This window comes from Anneissia japonica, unplaced genomic scaffold (genome assembly GCF_011630105.1).
Source record: "Anneissia japonica isolate Jap-2015-1 unplaced genomic scaffold, ASM1163010v1 scaffold287829_len2072220_cov186, whole genome shotgun sequence".
Classification (NCBI taxonomy): Eukaryota; Metazoa; Echinodermata; class Crinoidea; order Comatulida; family Comatulidae; genus Anneissia; species Anneissia japonica.
In genome coordinates this window covers 868,023-890,864 of record NW_022716075.1, presented here as the reverse complement: position 1 = coordinate 890,864, position 22,842 = coordinate 868,023, and the positions used below count along the sequence as shown (strand labels likewise).

Here is a 22,842-nt window from a genome sequence, read left to right as displayed (position 1 = left end):
TCCTGTAGTTCTCGGATGACATCATTACATCTTACGCCGAGCATCTTGAGAAGTTAGCTGTACCAGACAAGATTTTGCCCAGGGAGTGAAGCTTGCTACACAATAATTAGTCGGACCCTTTTACGCGAAATCTTAAGATTCTGAAGGTGCACTGTCTTCCAAAAGACAACATCAAAATTTCAATCAAACTTTTTAATAGCTTATTTAAAAGCTTCAAAGAAGTTATTAATTTTCAACCTGACCAGGAGCGGGGGTTATAGTTGCATAGCTTAAGATGCTTGCCTTTTGTATTCCCGGTTCCTGGGTTCAAATCCTATATGGCAGAAATATTTTGCTCAGAGACTCGGTTTAAGCACCGTCCATCCTGTAATTGGCGAGTACTCGCTGTTGGATGCGAATGAAATAAAAAAAAATCATCTCAGATCCTATGTGAAATCTTGACTTCAAAGGTACCTTCTGCTGCACATGATGAAGCCAACATAGACTGCTGGTGAAAGCTTACATTAAATAATTAAATGAAGTTGGTCCATAATATTATGAAAAAAATTTCGCGATTGCATTTTTTTTCGGACTTTCAGTACGTTATTGTGTATACAGTTCAGAAACAGCAGATACCGCAAAAATACATGGGGTTTTTTTCCAACGACAGCTTAGGCCTACTTCACTTTTCATCATTTCTTCGAAACACCCAACAATTAACGTAGGTCTTATCCTCTGAAATTACACGATCCTAGACTCGTCATGAGTTTCGGCATTTCGCTATTTCTTAGGAATCACTTTTAGAAGGCACTCGCTCGCCTCCATGTTGTATCCAAAATACAAAACGAAAACCTTAACTAAATCAAAATACAGTTAGTGTCGAATAATATGGGAGAGAAAAAAAATCAAATTTAATTTACAAAAAAAATCTTAACTAAAAGGTCCTTAATCAATTAAGCCTACCACTTGGTTGGTAATTTAATTAAGTAGGGCCTATTAATCGCTCTTTTGTGCTTTCTGAACCAGTAGAAATAAATAGGCTTATAAATAATTCAGAAGGGAGCACCTTAATTTAATTGAAAATGTATTGTCCCATGCAAAATACCGAAACTTTAAATTAACTTGCTCATTTTGAAGTATAAAAAAAAAATTATCAACTTAATTACTTTATCATACCTAAGATCTACTCATATCAGTGATTGGTGGCGTCGCATATGTGCCACTTTGGCTGATGCCAATTTAAGATGGGTAAATCATTTCCTATTTCAACAATATACTATTAATTTAATTTTCAGATTAGAACATATAATCTAAAAACATTCCATATATTATTTTGAATGTTAATGCTGTGCTGTTTAACAGTATCTGTTATAATAATGGTTAAAAAAGTGCATTTTGATAATTAGGCTTAGAGCTATGTATCTGACTATTATAGTATTAAAATGAACTATACCTAACAACAGCACACAAAATAGAGGATCGCGAAATAATTTTTGGAAATCGATAGTGTGATTTTTGACATTGTCAGCCAAATTCATCCTTGTCTAGAAGACAAGTAAATAAGTGCTTATATTGTATAATGTTTTCATTATTTCTCCTATGAGTGAGGTAAGTACAATTTATGAACCGCAATAGCTACCTTAGCTGGTGGGCCTGGCCTAGGGGAGGGAGGCTTCTTGGTAATGTATTCCAGAGCTAGGCCTAGGGCCCCTAGGCTAGTAGGGGCCTAGGGCCTACGGTAGACCAAGGCCTAGACAAGTTGGCTTAGACCTAGCCTGACTGAGCCTAGGCCTAGCTATCCTAGGTCCAGGCCTAGACAAATCAGTGAACAGCGACAGAGACTAAATCAAAGCAAATATGCCTAGGCCTAGCGAATCAAATTTTTTACATCATGAGAATGATTAATGAATGATAGATTTTAAGTGAAATAGGCCTACGAGGCCTAGGGCCTAGAATAATTTCCTTTTGATGATACTGATGATAATAACTTATTTTTTGACGTAATTTTGTTAATTTTTATTTTTTTTTAATTTTTATTGCATTGTTTGTAATGTTCTTGTTGGCCTATACCAAAATGGATCTTGAGTTTGCAACATGCAGGGGTCCGAAGTCTTCTGCAACTCGCAACTATGAAAGTCCCCCTAAAATCGGCCACCCGCACTCCCGTAAGCAAACAAGAATCTCCAACAAATTAACCCATCTTCTGCAAATTCAAAATTGTTCATGTTTTTACTGCTTTATTGTCAATTTTCTCGCGGAAGTCGGAGCCGATGGGTATCACTATGCAGCAAAATAAAATTAAATGTGTTAAGAAATCTCATTAACCAGATTCAAGGGAGGGGGAAGCTGCCTCAAACCCCCTAAATATTTCAAAATTATGAAAAAAGGGGTAGAAAAGAAAATTGTATTCAAATTTAAGCCTGAGAGTGCCACTTTCGGCCATGTAGACCAGGCCTAGAGGTTGTAGGCATTTTATAAAGCAGACCTCACCTGATCCTGTCGGGTGTCATCCAATATTTAAACAAATCTGCAGTTCTCCCGATCGAATGGAATTTGCACTTGATTTCACAGGTCATCCCCTCCCCAAAAATACTCCGATTTATGCATAATTTGATTGATTTGATCGTTATTAGGGCACATAGAAAAAATTATTAGATTATCACTCTTTTTTTTTTTTAATTGATGAGGGAGGGCAGTTTTTTTTGTTTTTTTTTTTAAACCGGAACAGTAGATTATTTCGCTTTTGTTTTTATCCATGAGGGAGGGACTGTTTATATTTGGTCTGTAATAGTATATATTGTATAAAAATTGGTTTAATTTCTTTTTCTATTTGCCCTAATTATGTTATTATTATTTGTTCAAAAGACAAACTTTTATTTAATTTGATTTACTTGACAACTAGTATGAGATTGCAATTTCCCCAGTCAGACAAAATGGATGCCCATTTTCCAACACTACGGTGAGGTCATTGGAATCGACCGATGGCCGATCCAAACAAAGTTATTGTGAATGCCAATCCATGTAGTTTAACAGCACATTATTTGGCCATGGCATCCTAAAATTTTTCATTACGAGACACCGGACTGATGGATGCTTTATGTAGCCCCCTATGTTGGACCCCCTGTAGACTTGTTTTCCCCTATCGGAAGATTTCTGGAATAAAAAAAATGAAGAGGCATCTTATTCCAATACTATTTAGGCAAACTAGCCAGCTACCGCTCCTTATAGCCTGTCTCTTATACACATCTAGATGTGTATAAGAGACAGTCTATATAATGTTAATATTCATTAGCATTAAAACCATTTTCTGAAGACACTGCAAACATTATTTGCATACCAGTAAGTTGTTGAATATTTGCGCTATATTCGGTCACTGCTTCGTCATTCATTACTTGACCCCCAATGATGAACTCCATTTGACCTTTCTTTGATTTTAAAATTAAAAATAACATGACATTATAGCTGAATAAATAAGGAACAAGTTTCAAAAACAGCCAAAAAAATCGGTCTAATATTAACGAAGATACGTTAAAAAAAACTGCTCAAAAAGGGCTGATTTTCAGCGATTTCTCACCGTTTAGCGATTTCGGGCCGGATTTTTGGAACACAAAACAAATTGTAATGGTCCCCCTAAAATCGGGACGGCCACCCGCACTCCCGTAAGCAAACAAGAATCTCCAACAAATTAACCCATCTTCTGCAAATTCAAAATTGTTCAGTTTTTACTGCTTTATTGTCAATTTTCTCGCGGAAGTCGGAGCCGATGGGTATCACTATGCAGCAAAATAAAATTAAATGTGTTAAGAAATCTCATTAACCAGATTCAAGGGAGGGGGAAGCCGCCTCAAACCCCCTAAATATTTCAAAATTATGAAAAAAGGGGTAGAAAAGAAAATTGTATTCAAATTTAAGCCTGAGAGGGCCACTTTCGGCCATGTAGACCAGGCCTAGAGGTTGTAGGCATTTTATAAAGCAGACCTCACCTGATCCTGTCGGGTGTCATCCAATATTTAAACAAATCTGCAGTTCTCCCGATCGAATGGAATTTGCACTTGATTTCACAGGTCATCCCCTCCCCAAAAATACTCCGATTTATGCATAATTTGATTGATTTGATCGTTATTAGGGCACATAGAAAAAATACGCCTTTTTCACGAATCGGTAGACATGTTGAAGTGATGACAAACATTGCGAATCAGCGGTGCGTAAACAACAGAAATAAGATAAGCTTTTGGGCTGATTTTCTGACATCATGTTATTTAAAAAATCATAACTCCATAACGGGGCGTCGTATCCAAAAAGTGTTTCCAGGAAAATGTTCTTAAAAGACCAGTCTACACTACTATATGATTGAAAAAAAATTGAAAAATTTTTTTGACCTCTGAAATCAAGATTGAAAAAGAAAAGCCTATCTTAGTAGTGTATTAAAATAGGCCAATGCATTACAGTGCAGTAGCATAGGACTTTCGAGTTGTTACTGTTCCAAGTAGCGATAATATACATATTTCTCTTATTACAAAGTACAAGTTATGTTTTATAAAGAGGTATAGTATAGTAAATCATGTTTTTAACACAGGAAACTCTCATATGGTAACTAAAACAATGCTAGTTCAGAGTATTACTAGTACTGCAGCACTGTAATGCATATACATATTTTAATACAATACTGAGATAGGCTTTTATTTTTCAATCTTAATTTCAGAGGTCAACAAAATTTTTCAATTTTTTTTCAATCATATAGTGGTGTAGACTAGTCTTTTAAGAACATTTTGCTGGAAATTTTTTTTGGATACGATGCCCCGTTATAGAGTTAAGATTTTTTAAATAACATGATGTCAAAAAATCCGCCCAAAAGCTTATCTTATTTCTGTTGGTTACGCACCGCTGATTCGCAATGTTTGTCATCACTTCAAAATGTCTACCGATTCGTGAAAAAGGCGTATTATTAGATTATCACTCTTTTTTTTTTTTAATTGATGAGGAAGGGCAGTTTTTTGTTTGTTTTTTTTTTTTTTTTTTTTTTTGTTTTTTTTTTATCGAAACAATAGGTTATTTCGCTTTTGTTTTTATCGATGAATCAGGGACTGTTTATATTTGGTCTGTAATAGTAAATATTGTATAAAAACTGGTTTAATTTTATAGTTTTTTAAAGAAAATGTATTTGAAGTTACAAAATTGCATTGTTATTTTTATGCTGTTGAAATGATGATAATTTTTTTATTCCCTCATCAATATTTCCCAAATTTTTGACGCGAACGGGAGTGATAATCTAATAAATTTTTCTACAGTATTTTCTTTTATTCAATGTATTCGCTGCCTGCTCGTTTCGCAGTGCAATAAACAAGCATCCATTTTTAATTTGAATGTCGCCACCAACGGCCAATGATTTGTAGTGATGTGACTTTTTTGGTATCTTGCATCATCTTTTGGTTAATTCTGGAAACCTCCAGATTTTTTGGTAAATCTCCAGATTTCCATGACCCAAGTTTGGCAGGTCTGTATAAAGATAAGTTTTGTGGTCACAGTTTTCTCCTAATTGAAACGTTTTTACTGGTAAATTTGTCAATAAAAATTTAGCTATGCACGCAGTGTGAGGCGTTTTTGAGTAGGTCTAACGACTTGAAAAAACAACTACATAGTCATAGTGTAGGTATAGACTGGAATGATGTTCATTTATTGAAGAAGGCCAGCCTAGACTACCTACAGTAGGCCTAATCAGTGGTTTAATTATTTTGCAATATCAACATTTTTATTGGTTGACCTGTTTTTTTTTTACCGGAAAAATTGACGCCTAGAACGGCTTTGGGAGAAAACCGGGTCGGAACCACAAAAAGAATGTTCCAAGCCTAGGTGTATCTGACATATACCAATGATTACAAACCTGTATTTAATATTTATTTCCATCAAAATTATCAATTTATAAAATACAATAAAAACACATCATGTAAATAAGTGAAAACAAGATGGAGGAAATATGTAAAATGGTGAACCACATTTACAGAATAGACAACTCACACCCACACAGCACAGAAACAGAGAAACATTGGTATCAATAAAAATTGTAAAATATGCAATTTGAAAATTTGGTGAAATAAGCATTGAAGATAATTAGAATTATTTTGTTTTATTAAAATATTAAATGCTAAGTTAATTTTAAAGCAAACCTTTAAGAATTCTTTTAAATTGTGCTAAAGCCTACAGTACACTGTCAAATTTTCATTATGAAATTATTAGAACTGTAGGCCTACTGTGTACATTAAACAGTGTTAACTTGGTGTATAGTGGGAAATGTTCATCATAGATAGCTACTTTCTTTAATATGGTTACGAAGTTGGTTGTTGATATTATTGACTCTCATCCTTATTATGGTATTATTATTGTTCATACTATATTTGTATTACTATTAATAAATTATGGTAATATTATTGATGTTGTTTTAGTGTATGGAAGTTTTTAATGTTTTCACATTCTGTATTTGGTTATGTTTCATAAACCAATAAACTAACAAAATTATTATATAAAAATTCATCTGTCCATCGAAAATGTTAAATAACAACAAATGCCGGTATTGAGCTTTTATACAAAGTATATGTTTTTTAAAGACATTGTACTTTTTTTTTGTTATACTTATAACAACAATAAAAGCTATTCTGTTCACTACAAATGAATACTTGTTCCAACTTGTGGTCACTGAAAGATGACTGATGATAATTACATTAAATTTTTAGGGTCAAGTTTGTTTAAAATCAATCAACCCGATGTAAATAATACCAATAACAGACTTTTTTCTTTTTGTAGTAGCGTTCTAAGCACCAATGGTTTTTCTTTTGTCCTCCTAAGCTACTTTTTTACACTGACTGAATAGCCGATCCAGCTCACCCAAGCATACTAATATAGCACTGCAGGCCCTGCATTTTTTATGCATTCATAGTTTTCGGAGTGTGGTGGGAGTGATTAGTCATCAGGGCTTTAATAATATTTCATGTGTTGGTGTCCATTTTCATTTGGTGTCAGGATTTGTCAGCTGCCTACTGCTTAATATAGAAACATGTACAGATTGTTCACAATCACAAATGCTTGTCTGGTGTTTTCGTTGTTGTAGAGTGAGTACCACTGATTTTTAACTCAATGAAGATTACTTCCTACAGGGTATGAATTGTATTTCATACAACTGTTGATTTAAAAGACAAACTTACTGTACTTTAGGTATCTTCTGTGTATGAGGCCTTTTAACCTACCAACATCTGTGTGTTTTTCTTTTATTGTTTAGCCACTTAACAATAATCAGTGCTTTCCCCTGGCTTCTACCCAGATATTATGTTTTCTCTGGCTCCCAGCCAAAGGGGTTTATAAAATCCTACGTACTCTAGTTTGTTTTTGAGTACAGTACTTCTTTCGGCACTGTAATGTTGTGATTTATAATAATATTATTGTTGTTTGGTTTTATTATACTAATTAGTTTCATCCTGACTTTTGAATGCATCTAGTACTGTGGTAATAGTAGTTCTTTTTTTATGGGGTTTCTATCTTGACACTCAATTGGGTTGAAGAAGGGTAAAGAGAAATTGTAATCTACCTACATTGAGTAAGGGCCAGGTGACCTCCCTGCTGCCAGCATTGAAGCAATGTAAACGATAGCAAGGGAATTGATGAGTTAACTAAAGTATATCATTAGAATTTTAAATGTTTTCACTAGCAGAAAACTATCAGTGTTTTCCTCCAGGCTACAGTCTATTTGAGTTATTCATGTAAAATATTTTGTTAATGATTAGTTATACTAATACAGTGCTATTATTATTAAAATAATTGGTATTGTTATTTTAGTCCAGGCGTGACCAGCCGATGATAGATGATGCTGCTGTAGTCCAAGAAGTACATGAGTCAGAGGATAAAGAAAAACCAAGAGGGAGGGATGGTGTAACCAATGGCCTGGGGTCAGCATCGTCACTAGGACATAGTGCTGTCCCAGCAACACAAGTCCATGCTGCCGCTCTTCATGGAGACAAACCGCTTCTTCAAAAACTCCTAGCAGGTAAGTTTATTAATATCTGTATGTGTTTTCCCCGTTAGTGTAATAAAAATCTCTTTTAACTTCAACCATTTTGGATAAAAAGACCCTAGAAATTTATAATAAAAATTAAATTACTTGTAATATTTAATTACTATGTGAATGTGCCGGTTTCTCAACATGAGTGTAGTTATGAATCATATATTAAGATTCTTAAAGTTAGTATGAAGTGTATTTTTTTTTTCTCTTATTAAGATTTCTTTATTTTTGTTTATTATTTACACACCTGAAAACATGTATATATAACCGATTGTATTATATGTTCCAATATTTTCTTTAGGTACCTCGATCCTTTCATTTATTTGTTTTCTATGTAAATAGACGTTTTGTACGGTCTTCATGTACCGTAGTAGAGTATTGTAAATTTCTTTTCAGTGATTAAACCTTTAGTCCTTAATTTGTACATCTGCAAAACCAATTTTTTCATCCCACACAATACTTTCATTCTCTTCTTAGTCATTATGCATACAGTATATTGTACATCCCTTTCAGTAAATGGTGATTGCATTTCTTTGTTAGTTTCTGCTTAATATAGATCTTGCTATAGTACAATACCATAATGTTTATGTTTCACCAATGACAACAAACAAATTAATTCACTTCTGGTTGATACACTGTTGTTGCCTTGTGTTTCAGTTTGCATTTGTTTGCCACAGGCACTTTTATTCCACATTTATTGCTGCTGTTATTGTTGAATATTGTCATTCTATTGTCTTTAGCTCCGATAAGGAGCTCTAGAAACACTCGGTTGATTGATTAATAGATCTATTTTATCTCTACTGCCTCTATTATACTGCCCTCATGAGGCTGATTGATTAATAGTTGATTGATTATATTATAAATCTTTTTAGCTCTACTGCCTCTGTTATACTGCCCTCATCAGAGCTTTTGAGATTATAAGAACTTGTTTATACACAGAGATCATGTCTTGAGATGTTACTAAGCATGTCTGGAGATTTGTTTGCTATGCTCTCCTTTTAGTAAAAATGGGTTTTCATTATTTTTTAGTACCTTAGTTCAACATAATTATTAATAATAATATGACTAAAACTTACTTTGTTGTTAAATGTCAAGATTTTTAGATAACTTCGTTTAATGCCAGTTATTTGTGCTTAAATTTTTTAATTAAGCCATTTTTTTTTTTTCAAATTATGTTTTCTTTATGCCTTTGTTTGCATGGGTATCTCAACCATTGACGCTCCCTTGCTGGCATCACCACTGATTTCATCTATCAACAATAGGCCTACATATTGGAAAATACAATTCTAAATACCTTTACGATGGTGACAGTCAGTATCACTAGCTATTTTCTGCAACTAAAATATTTTTTTTAATATTTATTACTATTTTATATGATTTGTATTGCACACATCATATCCAAAAAACTGCACAAGCACTTTTGTCCCTGGTCGTTGGATACAGAATCAATCATACATCAACATGAGCAACCACCTTTGCTCGCTGGGGAGTATTCCTAGTTATGTGTGTTATCAGCACACTACTAAATTTCATTCAGAATCATTTACCTCCTACCAGGTACCCATTTATACTCCTGGGTGAAGAGAGGCAGATGCAGATAAAGTGTCTTGCCCAAGTACACAATCTTTGTGATGAGCATCGGTCTCGAACCCCCAACTGAAAGTCCAATGTTTTACACGCTTTTTAGTGGGTGGTCATGTGATAGGTTTAAATGCAATAATGGGATGGTATATAAATTAGAGAAGGTGCAAGTATTCCCAGTTTATGAATGAAATGATATTGTGGTTTGGGTTTTTTTTTTTTTCAAATGTTGTGATGCTTTTAGTGCTTAGTGGTTGGATAATGGAAAAGTGATTATGTGATTCATTCATTCATTGAAAGACTTTGATTACTCAGTTTCGAGCCCCATTGATACTAATCGCAGATTTATTTAAATGTTGAACTCAAGGATTGTTGAAATAAATCACTTCTTAAGTTCAAGGATTTATTCCTTTTCTTTTTTAAACAATAAATTCCATTTGATTTGTAAACTAGGAACTAGATAGGCTATTCTATTTATATTAGAGGGGTGTTATTATTCCAATATCAAATACAATACTGATTTCACTGTGAATACTGTAAGGCCTACCATAGTACTATAAGTGCAGTAGTGATGTCAAGTTTCATACAGTAGGCATATTGATATGTACCGTATAAGGATACGATACTGTATCAAATATATGCTGCCTAAATATGATGTGAGCACCACATCAAATCAAACCATGATTATTATAGATATTTTGAAAAGTTCAACAGTTAGTTGATAACTGATGCTAACCATTACCTGCATACATGATACATGGTGGGTGCACATCCCTGTAAGAGTTTTTTTTTCATTCATTACAGTATCATTATAAAAATTGGTGGGTCATGGGGTTATTGAGAATAAATTGTAAAGGATTAAAACGGTATCACCGTAATTTTTAGATTGCTCTATATTAACTGATGAAGAAATACTGTCCTTCAAACGATGAACAAAGTATTTTTAAATCTGACATTCATTGTATTTTTTATGGAAATAAAATTATTGAAATCTATCTTAGTATTTCACTTTTATTTCTAATTTATAGAATTAAAAAAAAAAGACAAAAAAAACCAAAAAAAAAAACATCGAAGTTTTGCTGAATCTTTAATTACATTTTAATTTTGATATTTTTTCTTTATTTTTTTCAGAGTCAGCCGAACATATTGACCAGGGTGACCAATTTGGTCGCACACCATTAATGTTCTGCGTCCTAGCTGATAGACCAGATTGTGCGGAGATTCTTATCAGGAATGGCGCAAAGGTTGATTGCAAAGACCATGGAGGGCGCACTGCATTACATTGGGCAGCCCACAAGGTTTGTTTAATTATTGCACAGTATATGTTTTACCTGCTATAACTCAAATTTTTCTAAATGTTAGTGCGCCCCCATTAATCATCTTTAAAATTAGGCGTAAACAAATAGGCATTTAAATACTGGCTAAATGTATTTATATGTCTATTCTTTTTCTTTTTTAATTAGTGAATTTGCTAGCAACCCATGTTTTGTTATTCTATTTGTTATTTATAATAATAATAATAATTTTTTTGCTAAGATTTCTTAACAAAAATACAAATAATAATTTATGCAGGATTGCTAATATGTTTGAAAGTAGAAGTGACTGTATGTGGGCAAATTTTGTTTTCAGGGTAATTTTCGATTTCTGAAGCTGTTGATATCACGAGGGTGTAGCTGGCGGGAGCAAGACAACGAAGGGCAGGCAGCCTTGCATCTCATCACGAAACATAAAAACACAAAATGCCTGGGATACTTAATGAAGTTCCTAGAACCAGGGGATGTGGACTTGCAGGACAAGGCCAATGTAAGTAGTATCATAAGAAAAGCGAACATTGCTATTGGCCAATGAAAATTGATATCAAACCTATGGAAAAAAAATTGCGATTTCCAGAACAAGGTCTATACATAAATTGCTGCTGCTGGTAATCAGCGCAGGAGCAGGCAACCCCACCAGGTACCCATTTCTACTCCTGGGATTAGAGAAGCAATGCAGATAAAGTGTCTTGCTCAAGGACACAAGCGAAATGCACAGCGAAGGATTGAAACCCAGACCTCGAGGGGAAACCAAACCGTTTCCTGCTGCGCCAATCCGCTTCCAAGATCTCATATCAATTATGTTTTTTCCCTTCAGAGAACAGCCTTACATTGGAGTGCATCTTATGGAAATGAAGAAGCTATTAAAATGTTAATCAAATATGTAAGTTCCATTTGTTATTTATTCATGTAGTAACAATTGCGCTTAAAGGGTCAAGGGTTGCAGTCTTTGTCTGGCCACTTTTGTGTGTCAGCCTTAAGCAAGATACTTTTATCACTCATCACCAGTAACACACAAATTTTTATTGATTTGATTTGATTTATTCAAATTTGTTGACTACTAATTACAACATTACAGGTTTCTGTAACATCAATATTTTATATTTATCAATTTTTTTTTTTTTTTTAGAATTCCAATATTGGTATTCCTGATATTGAGGGTAAAACACCGCTGCACTGGGCTGCCAAAGCAGACAATGACCAGAGCGCTGTCAATTCCGTCCGACTTTTATTAGTGAGTTTTCAATTATTTTCATCTTACATTTCTCATTGCTATTTGTCTTTCTATATTCATGAGAGGAGAAAATCAGATTATAATATTGAGGTATTTTTTCTATTAGGAATGTTTGTAATAAATTATCAATATTGATTTTAAATAGGAAAGGGAAGCCAGTGTTATTAATTGGCAGGATTACGAGGGTAGAACAGCTCTTCACCTAGCTGTGGCTGATGGCAGTGAGACCATTGTTCAAATCCTGGTAAATGTCATGTTTTATATATTCAATAATCACAGCCTATGAAATGCGCATGCCCATATCGAAGATCAGTTTACAAACATTTAACACAAATGCTTACTGTTTGTGTTGATTGACCTTCAATACAAGTATGCGCAGTTCAAACTATGAAGTCATGTAACCAAAGAATTTTTTTCCAAGTTTATTCAAAAATCAATTTAACAAGAATCAATTAGTCAATCAATAACTTCATTTTTTATTTTCATAATATTTCTACTCAAGCCAATTTTCCGTATTTGTTAAACCCCAAACGTCAAGGGTTTCATTAAATAAAAGTGAACTAGTAAATCACCCATTGAAAAGACATTTTAAGTATGAACACCCTTAAACAACCCTTAACATTCCACAAATATTAATAAATAGAAGACCAGACCCTTTTTGGTTTATTTTTTTTTTCCTCTTGTGCTTTGTAGCTTACAATTTAAATTTATTGGTATATTTTATTATTGTGTTATTTTGTCCTAATCCTATTGATTATTCATTCATGGAATATTTAGATTGATGTTGAATCCAGCAATGTATCAGCTCTAGATAACATGTTCCGGACCCCCTTACATTGGGCAGCCGTGCTTGGACATACAAAGATTGTCACGATGCTTCTAGATCATAAGGCGCCCTCTACGAGCTCTGATGCAAATGGTGCCACACCTCTCCACTATGCTGCTCAGAATAACTTTGCTGTAAGTGTAAAATTCTACATTGTATCTTTGTGAGGTAATGTTTACTTGTAGCACCAGAAATGACTGCTAAATATTACCCATAATAATCATTCTATACGCAGCCTATGTCAATTTTATTGCTATGAAATGGCCTTGTTCCTAATTGTGAGAAAAAGCTTAATACAACAAAACACTTTAAAACAACTCAACCTGATTATTTTTTTTTTCCTTTTATTTTTTGATATTTTATTTTCTATGATTATGCTGTTTATTATTTTCTCTTCATATATGTTACTTGGTCACATTAGACGTATTATTGTTAGCTTTATTAATGTGTTTTTTGTTTTGTTTTTTACACTTTCTTTTGTTGTTTTTGTTAATATGTAATTGTTCTAGTTGTTATTATTAATATTATTGTATGTAAATCGTGTAAATGATATCAATGGATTTGTTAACATAAAAATGCAAGATAGTCTATGCTATAGTATTTATTCTTGCAACAACTTAGCATTTTGGAATGAAAAATTATCAGTATATAATATTTATAAATAAATCTTCCTTTTCAGGAAACTGTTATGGCCTTTCTGAAGCATAACAGTACCCATGATGATCCAGACTTAGAGGGCAGAACAGCACTTATGTGGGCTGCAGGCAAAGGGGCAGACACAGTCATCAAGACCATTGTGGAGCATGGCCCAGAAAATGCTATACATGCTACTGACAAGAATGGGGCTACAGGTAAGGAGGAAATCAAATTAGAGATTCAGGACTGGCTTTAAGGTTAAGGTGCTTCTAATTCTAAGGTCTTCAGTTCAATTCAGACAAAAAGTCAGGCTTTTCCTTACAACTCTACTATCTTCTTCAATCCCTTCAAGCCTCATTCCTGTCATATGACCAGTATCATTGAATCACTATAAAAACCAAAATTAGAAGACCGTACATTATATATCCATGGAAAAACACTGCATATTTTAGGACCTCACTTCACCTTAAAATTACCTAAGCCAAAAGAAGTTATGTATTTACTTCTGTCTGTCTAAATTGTCTTTATTTTGTAACAGTAATGCCTGTCTCTTATACACATCTAGATGTGTATAAGAGACAGTCGCACCCCTATCAACCCCCCATTTCAAGACCTCTGGATATGCCACTGATTAATTTCATCTTGTGGTATGTTTGTTTCTTTCAGCTCTTCATGCTGCAGCCATGTCTGGACATTCCAGCTCTGTTCAGATCCTATTAGATGTAAGTATTTTTTCTGTTCACTAAAAGACTACCGTAAACATGCATACATGCATACATATAATATTTGTAAGTGGTTTGATGCAAATGTTTAATGCATCTAGTCTAATCTGACTGTTTATATCACTGTAGCAGTATTCCACTGGAAGAAATAGGATGATTATCATGCAGTTTTGCCTCAAAAATATTGTTACGCTGGGTTCTAACAATCTTCTAATACTTGTAAAATGATGTCAGTCTATGTGCATAAATTGTATGCTGTTTTTTAAACAGGTTATCCATCTTTCAATGTATATATTTTATTGATTTCAGTATAAGGCAAATGTAGATGCAGAAGATCTCCTCAAACACACACCACTATTCAGAGCAGCTGAGCTAGGCCACATAGATGTGGTGAACACACTCATTCAAGGTAAGTATCACAATGTCTAACGTGGATCCCGTTACCCTGTTGTCATGTCATGTGCTCATACAGTTTTAACAATGTCAAAAGGTCAAAATATCCATACGACATGATCATCTTTTATATTATAGTGCTATCACTTATTTGTTGATCTTTACTGTATAGTTTGGTCAAATATTGTAACAAGTCTTTGATAACAAGACTACTGTATATAAAAGACATAGTTACATATATTCCGTATTGTAATTTTTTTATTTTCTTAGGTGGTGCAAATATTGAAGTTGTAGATCTAGATGGACGTTCTCCTCTCCACTGGTAAGTAGATTAAATTAAATATATTATTACAACATGATTTCAGTCATTAAATGTTATAGTTATTATAGCAATCAAATATTTATAAAACTTGTATGTATTGTATAGTGGTTATTGCACAAATATTCATGACATTCTGGATATCAACTAAATAGTTTGCCTAAAAGCATTTGACATTTTTCATACTGTAGGGCTGCGCTTGGCGGACACGCATGTATTTGCGACATTCTGATGCGCCATGATATACCACCAGACATCCCAGAGTTCGCCGGCAGGACGCCTCTACAGTGCGCAGCATATGGGGGATTCATAAATTGCATGTCATTACTTATGGAGAAGGGGGCAGATGCAGACTTGAAAGACCATGAGGTTTGTCTATTATATCTCTATCAATTTTAATTATATTATTTTTATTATTGCTACTACTATTATTATTATTATTATCATAATAATATTGTATATTTTATCTATACAGTAGAACTCCTATTAAGAGGACACCTTCAGAAGCAGAAGAAAATTCCCTCAATAGGGCATGTCCCCTGAATAGGGATTAATCGTAGTGTTAAAAAATACACTTGTACACAATTTGGGGCAAATAATTGACTCCTTATTAGTGGAGTCCCACTGTATATGGATGGATGTTTTTATAAAATTTTAATGACTTGAATATTACTCATAACTTAATAATTGAATTAAATAAAGATTCACATCCATATCAAGACCCCTTCCCCTCCTAATCCTCTCTTAGCCTTTATTTATTTATTTGCTTGCTTGCTTACTTATTTTATTTATTTATATAAGATACAATGCACTTATTTATTTATTTTATTTTATCAATTTATTTATCTATTTATTTAATAACAATGCGATATATATATTCTGATTTAAATTTCTTTGATTGCAGGGAATGACAGCCTTACATTGGGCCTGCAGTTCAGGGAACCTGGATGCTGTTAAACTTCTTATCGAAAATGGTGCTTTCCCTAACCACATGGAATTTAATGAGGACCGCTTCACTCCCTTGGACCACGCCCTATTAAATGACTTTCATGATGTTGCGCAATATATGATTGAACAAGACGCCCTCTCTATCACAGGAATAAGAGATATCGCCTCAGTTAAAATACAGGTTGCTGGCTTCGTTATTTTAATTTAGGTTCCCTTCTGATATTTCCTATTACAGCAAACAAGAATCAATCACTTATCTCCTGCAAATTCCTAGTGTTTGCTCGTTCTTACTATGTTATCAATTGCCTCGTGGAAGTCACTTCCAATGGGTTTCACCATGCACAGTAAAACTTGGGACCCCCTGCTGTACATCATTGGTTAGGAATTGAATCACCAGAGAACAAAGGTGCGATGTGATGGAAATTAGATTTGATTTAAATACACATAACATAAAGTTAAAAAAATAATTGATTGTAAACTATTGGATGTTTTTATCTTTTTTTTTTATAGTCTTACTTTCGTGGATACTGTGTAAGGAAGACTTTCTTAAAGCAAAAGTCATTGCTAATGAAACATGAACAACTGAGAAGAGACGCAGCAAAGTAAGTGCAGTCTTTAGTCATTTCCAACTGTAAAGTCTAAAGCCGGACACTCGCACAGTCGTACGACGAATCGGTGGCAGTCTGAACAGATCCGTTGTACGCGTGTTGTAACGTTGCATTCTACGTAGGGTTGCGGCAGCCAACGACCATCGGGCTCAGTGAAAGCCCGACTTAACTTTAGACTAGACCAGTGGTTCCCAACCTTAAGGTGTCCACAAACAAATTTTGGGTCTGCTAGGCTCTGAGACCAATTTTTCATGATTCCATTATTTTTGTCATTTTAACAACAGTGTGATTAACATCCTTCTGCTAACCATTAGGACGAGCCTTGTCAATAATGAAATAGCTCTGATGTACTTTTGTGGCGAATTATCTTCTACCTATAATCCAATCGTATTGGTAGAACATTGACAATGAGTAATTTAGACTTGGGGGTCCATGAACACTTTAACATGTCCCGATAGGTGTACACAGATGCAAAATGTTAGGAAGCGCTGGGCTAGACCTACCTATTTTGACTGAAGGATAAAACATTGTTCGCATTTTGGAATCTCTAGGTATAACTTATCCCCCTTCACCAAATTTTGCCAAGTTTGTGGTTAAGGGGTAAACCTATATATGAGTATCTACAATAACCTAAAAACCAGAAGTCATGCAATGACGTGAAATGTACTGAATGCTTTGTTGATCGCAATTATCGTTATTTTGATGTTCAAGGCTCAGTTGACCTGTAATATACTGTATTATTCAAATAAATGCCCTGCTTTAAATAGATGCCCCAAGGTGTTCATTTTTTCCTCAAATAAACACCCCCCTAAATGACTGTAAACAAATCATCAAACATCATTCTCAACACATTCTATTAGTTCTACTCCAGTAGAATTACATTTTTTCTAACCTAGTTGGGATTAATAAGTCTTTATGATCACACAATAACACAATTTGGCAGTAATTGTGTTGAAGTTCCACATTTACAGTGAAATTATAGGGGTATTTATTTGAGTATATACTTATTCATTTTTTGCCAAAAAAATGTACGCATCCCTCGAGTAAATGCCCCTTTGAACACCCTTCTCAACATTAAACACCGCGGGGCATTTATTCAAATAAATACGGTATATAACATACATGAAATTTGTGTTTCAGTGTCAAACTAGGGGGACAGAGACGTATGATGCACACGTGGGACCCAGAGGTTCTTGCAGTAAGGCAGACTATCGCTCTACAGAAGATCTATACCCAGCCAATGGATGCATATGAATGGAACCCTGGGCCAAGGAAGAAACCTGTACGGCCAAATTATATGAAATATATACCATCTCCTGCAGGTATGGCTTTATAGCAATTCCCTTAAAGTTAATGTAAAAATGAGTAAAACATTGTATTAAAAGGTTGTTTTGAGATTACAAAAATATCAAGATCTATCTATCTACCAGTAAATGTCAAATACCTTCATAACTGTCTCTTATACACATCTAGATGTGTATAAGAGACAGACTGTAAACAAATCATCAAACATCATTCTCAACACATTCTATTAGTTCTACTCCAGTAGAATTACATTTTTTCTAACCTAGTTGGGATTAATAAGTCTTTATGATCACACAATAACACAATTTGGCAGTAATTGTGTTGAAGTTCCACATTTACAGTGAAATTATAGGGGTATTTATTTGAGTATATACTTATTCATTTTTTGCCAAAAAAATGTACGCATCCCTCGAGTAAATGCCCCTTTGAACACCCTTCTCAACATTAAACACCGCGGGGCATTTATTGAATAAGTACGGTATATAACATACATGAAATTTGTGTTCCAGTGTCAAACAATGTTAACTGAATTTGTTTGAATACAAATTGAAAATATGCAATTGAAGTCTTGTATATAATCATAATTAATTTGTATCGAAACTGTTATACTGTTACAGGAAAAAGGAAGAAGAATCGAAGAAGTTGGATGGGTGTTCCAAGAAAAATTTGAATGAAGCGGAAGGTGCTAATAATAATAATAATTTACTACAAGTGACTGATACTAAAGAAAGTGATTTAAGCAAAGCAAGGTCGGTGAATTCTGTATACGTGGAAACTGACGAACCGACACAAAACCATAATGGGACCAGATATAACCGGTCCAATTCGCTGCTCATTGTTTCACAAGACATTTGCAACTCATCTATTAGCATTGACGACCCACTGCCACAATCGTCTCCGTCCGTTTCTAGTGATTTGAGTGTCTCCCTCACATCATGCACCGATAACAATGCTTCTCCTACAAACACTGTACTGGATAACAATGTTAATAATAGTAACAGTAATGCTGTACGTGAATCTGATGCCAAACGAGGGAGTGCTTCAAGTGAAAAGACTGATAGTTTGCATCAGAAATCAAAAAAGGTTGCAGAGCAAAATAAGTTAGTAGATAAGTATCGGGAGCAACCACTATCCTGGAGGAAACAAAACAATGCAGCAAAATCGATACAGAGAGCCTGGAGAAGGTAAGTTTTTTGTCTAGGTAGATTGGGCCAAGCCGGCCCAGTCTCCTAAATGTTTCAAAATTTGGAGGAAAATGGCCAAATTATAATGAAGTTTAGGTCTGAGAGTACCATTTCCAGCCATCTAATCATACCATAATCATAAATTTTCTTACCTAGAGTCAAGATTCTCCATCTGTGAAAACCTGAATACAAGTGTTAACCACTATTATATTATTTTATATCAATTAGTTTATCTATTCTTGTCATATTTTTAGAGAATTTTTTCTACTATGTGTCTTGGTTGATAGTATTCTTAATATTAAAATCCAATTAAATGTATATGTACACTGCTAAGCAATACAAATGTTCAATTGTGGTTCAGTTTTGTATTTTATTAAATTCTGGCAAGTTGTATTGTAATTTTATTTTTTCCCAGACACATTCACAATAATAAGGTATCAGTAGTACACGTTGCGAAGACTGAGAATAGGAGACGGTTAGGCCATGGGGAGGACGCCTGGGAGAGGCAGGTAGCTGCATGCACCATCCAGCTAGCCTGGCGCAGGTACTTCCGTAAGAAACTCCTGAAGGAGCTAGGGGGACAGAGACGTATGATGCACACGTGGGACCCAGAGGTTCTTGCAGTAAGGCAGACTATCGCTCTACAGAAGATTTATACCCAGCCAATGGATGCATATGAATGGAACCCTGGGCCAAGGAAGAAACCTGTACGGCCAAATTATATGAAATATATACCATCTCCTGCAGGTACGGCTTTATAGCAATTCCCTTAAAGTTAATGTAAAAATGAGAAAAACATTGTATTAAAAGGTTGTTTTGAGATTACAAAAATATCAAGATCTATCTATCTACCAGTTAAATGTCAAATACCTTCATAATTATCTTAAAAACTTGATATCAAGATGACTGTAGATGGCTGCAGTGTAATACTTTTTAGTTTAATTTGTTATAGACCCAATGAACGTTTTTCCAGTGTCCTTGTCCAGTATTCTCTTGGCCTGTTAACTTTTCTATGGTATTCTGTGTTTTATTATGTAAACTACTGTATTCTATCTCTTCATTAATATGTGTGTATTAATTGAAAAGCATGGATGAGTTCATGGAGGAACCAACGGGCATCCACCCTTTTTCCTTAGTGTGATGAGTCAGTGGTATGCCAGGGCCAACAGGGAAGGCTCACTGTAAAAACCAATGCTCCAATAGCGAAATGATGACACAAACAAAACGAGGGCAGCAACCAGCGTGAAGGTTGCCGTGGGCCGCACCTGCGTACGAAAAAAAGGAAGGTGCAAACCCTCGACAGAGAATGCAAAGACCTGTGTTTTATAGTCTCGTCATGGCGTGAAAGTCAGTAACCCTTCGTAAGAAGGAAAATGCTGACTTAAAATAAATTATCAAATCAGATCAGAATTGAAACTTGTAATTTTTTTTTCGCATTTGTCTTTTTCTTTAAATACTCTCTATTTTATTATTAAAATATCTTTTTTGTCATTTTATTTTACTGTAGCTCTATCCTTTAATTTTGCTGTTGATCAGTACCAACCAGTCAGCAGGAGAGGCTCACCATACACCTCGTTAACACTTCCCAATCTCCGCAGGTCATCCCATGCAATCTTTGAAGATCTTGATGACTTTATATATGGTAGGAAACAAAACCATTCATTGCAATGTACTGTATAGTTATATGGTCATAGACCTTTATGGGACAACCTGTGTGTTGGTTGGACACGTTACAGTTCCAGTTTATCAGTTGTTAGGCTTGATTGACACTCCGGGAAAAGTTCATTACTGTGGATTTTGTGATGCCCAAGCCCGAGCAACCCAAAATCTTCAAGCTCAATTGCCCAAAATTAATGTATAATGTTTAAATTTAGTACCTTAACCATGGAATTAGCCATGATTTTGCCACTTTACCAAAACAATCGCAAGGATCAGGTGATGATAAGCTGCAAACCTAGAACTTGGCTTATAGTAGATAATAAGCTCCCAGCAGGAGCATGTGTTTACTGCTTAATAGTTTGTCTTTTTTTGGCTCACAAGTCATCAGCAGTAGGCCTAATTACACATTATGTTTTCTTTAAACAGGCCTAGGCATGGCATCGTTATTATTTTGTAGGCTTACTAAATAGAGCCATCTGCATGCTCTTCAACCTCACAAAAAAGCAAAACTGTTCATTTCTATAAATGCACAGTGAGGGGTATCCCATCATTCCTCCAACTTTACTCTTACAAGTATAGAAATGAGAGAAAAGTGTCTACTTGCCTGCAAGTGGGTGGTAGACATAAAAAGTAATCCTGACCGATAATTTCTAATTGTCACTGTGGTTGTGCAACGGACAATTTCTGTTTTTGAAATAGTGGTGGTAGCTATTGAAACCAAAGTATTTTCACAGCCCCTTCACTTGTTTATATCTTCACTAAATGTTCAATTTTTATATAGCTGTTTATTTTTTCATGTTTGCTTCTTTTTCTTTTCCAGATGCCGATATGCAAAGTGTCCATTTGTCAGATGATGGCCGTGGGTCAATAGCAAGTCACTATTCTTACAATCTATACAGATAATAAAGTCAAATGGTGATGTTTGAATACGGTGTGAATTGTGGCATCTGCTCTTTAATTCTACCTCAGGTTATCTTTTGTTTATAACCTAATGCAATTTTTCTGCTATGAAAATTGTCAATGAATTGTCATTTTTCTCTTAAAACACTTAATAATAATATGACTTCTCTTCGTACAAGATGCTAAATTAGAATGTTAATGTTTTATTTATCAGGAAATTATCACAATGTCTACATGCTTCTGTTGAGATTTTGGCAGAAACAAACTTACTAGCATTCTGCTCTTGTAACGTTGGCATGGCTTAAAACAGTGCTGCAGCCATTATTTACATTAGGAGGATATTGACCAACTGGGGTATAGGGTCACCTAGAATCCCTAGCAAGATCAATGGTCAGAGACAGTTGGATCACAGCTCAGTATTTCCGGGATTCCTAAGGGTTCAAATACTGGACTACCGATGCTGGTCAAGATGTAAAAATTTAAGATTTTTGAAAAAATATACATTACACAAAATAACAAATTTTACATTCAGTACATCCGTGACCGTCTTTAAAATGTGGACCTTTTCCGATTTGGTGGGGATATGGGCCTGATTAGACAAGTATTTATTGATAAGAAAACATGTTAGGTGTTTGGTGGAACATAATGTACTACAGGACCTATAATGATGTAGAGTTTTAAGGATTATAAGGTGATGAGGTTGAGTGACAATCATGGTGGTGATGATAAATGGTGATAATTATGATACAGTTCATCATGATCATAATGATGGTAATGCTAATAATTGATGTGGTATTGTCATTTGATATAGTGCATTATGCTAGTGCCTCAGTAACAACAATAATATAATATTTAGAAATGAATTTCTTATTATGAGATCAGATTTTATATGCAATGCCTGTTTTATTATTTGAGTCTTGTATATCATTCATTGGCCCATAATTCTAAACTGGTATATCACATAGTGTAGTATAATAATAGAAAATATAGTTTTAATATATCTCTCAAAAGAATATATTTTGGAAGTTCATATTTATTTAAGTTATATAATTATAGTATTTGAAAAGTATTGTTCGATATTAAAACCACAGCTGATTAGAATTCTTGTCAGTGCTGTTGTTTTTATTCATTCAAAATTGTCAATTACTGCCAGTATCCAAATTAAATTAACCTTAATAAATGACCGAA

The 22,842-nt window shown here is 34.4% G+C and overlaps 1 protein-coding gene across 2 annotated transcripts; it reads left to right on the top strand.

The window, feature by feature from the left end:
- The first annotated feature begins 1,445 nt into the window (after positions 1-1,445).
- LOC117109598 (inversin-like) lies at positions 1,446-22,842 on the top strand. 2 transcript variants are annotated; one of them, XM_033251978.1, is made up of 19 exons: positions 1,446-1,587; positions 7,804-8,011; positions 10,739-10,905; positions 11,237-11,410; positions 11,738-11,803; positions 12,050-12,154; positions 12,300-12,398; positions 12,932-13,114; positions 13,660-13,831; positions 14,283-14,338; positions 14,648-14,747; positions 15,002-15,053; positions 15,242-15,419; positions 15,955-16,179; positions 16,509-16,600; positions 18,529-19,095; positions 19,511-19,842; positions 20,603-20,737; positions 21,575-22,842. In XM_033251978.1, exons 1-19 carry the CDS (start codon positions 1,579-1,581, stop codon positions 21,655-21,657), a joined length of 3,003 nt encoding a protein of 1,000 aa, XP_033107869.1. In that variant the 5' UTR covers positions 1,446-1,578; the 3' UTR covers positions 21,658-22,842. The 2 variants fall into 2 exon arrangements, with proteins under 2 accessions (XP_033107869.1, XP_033107868.1); XM_033251977.1 differs by lacking the exon at positions 1,446-1,587 and adding an exon at positions 6,916-7,082.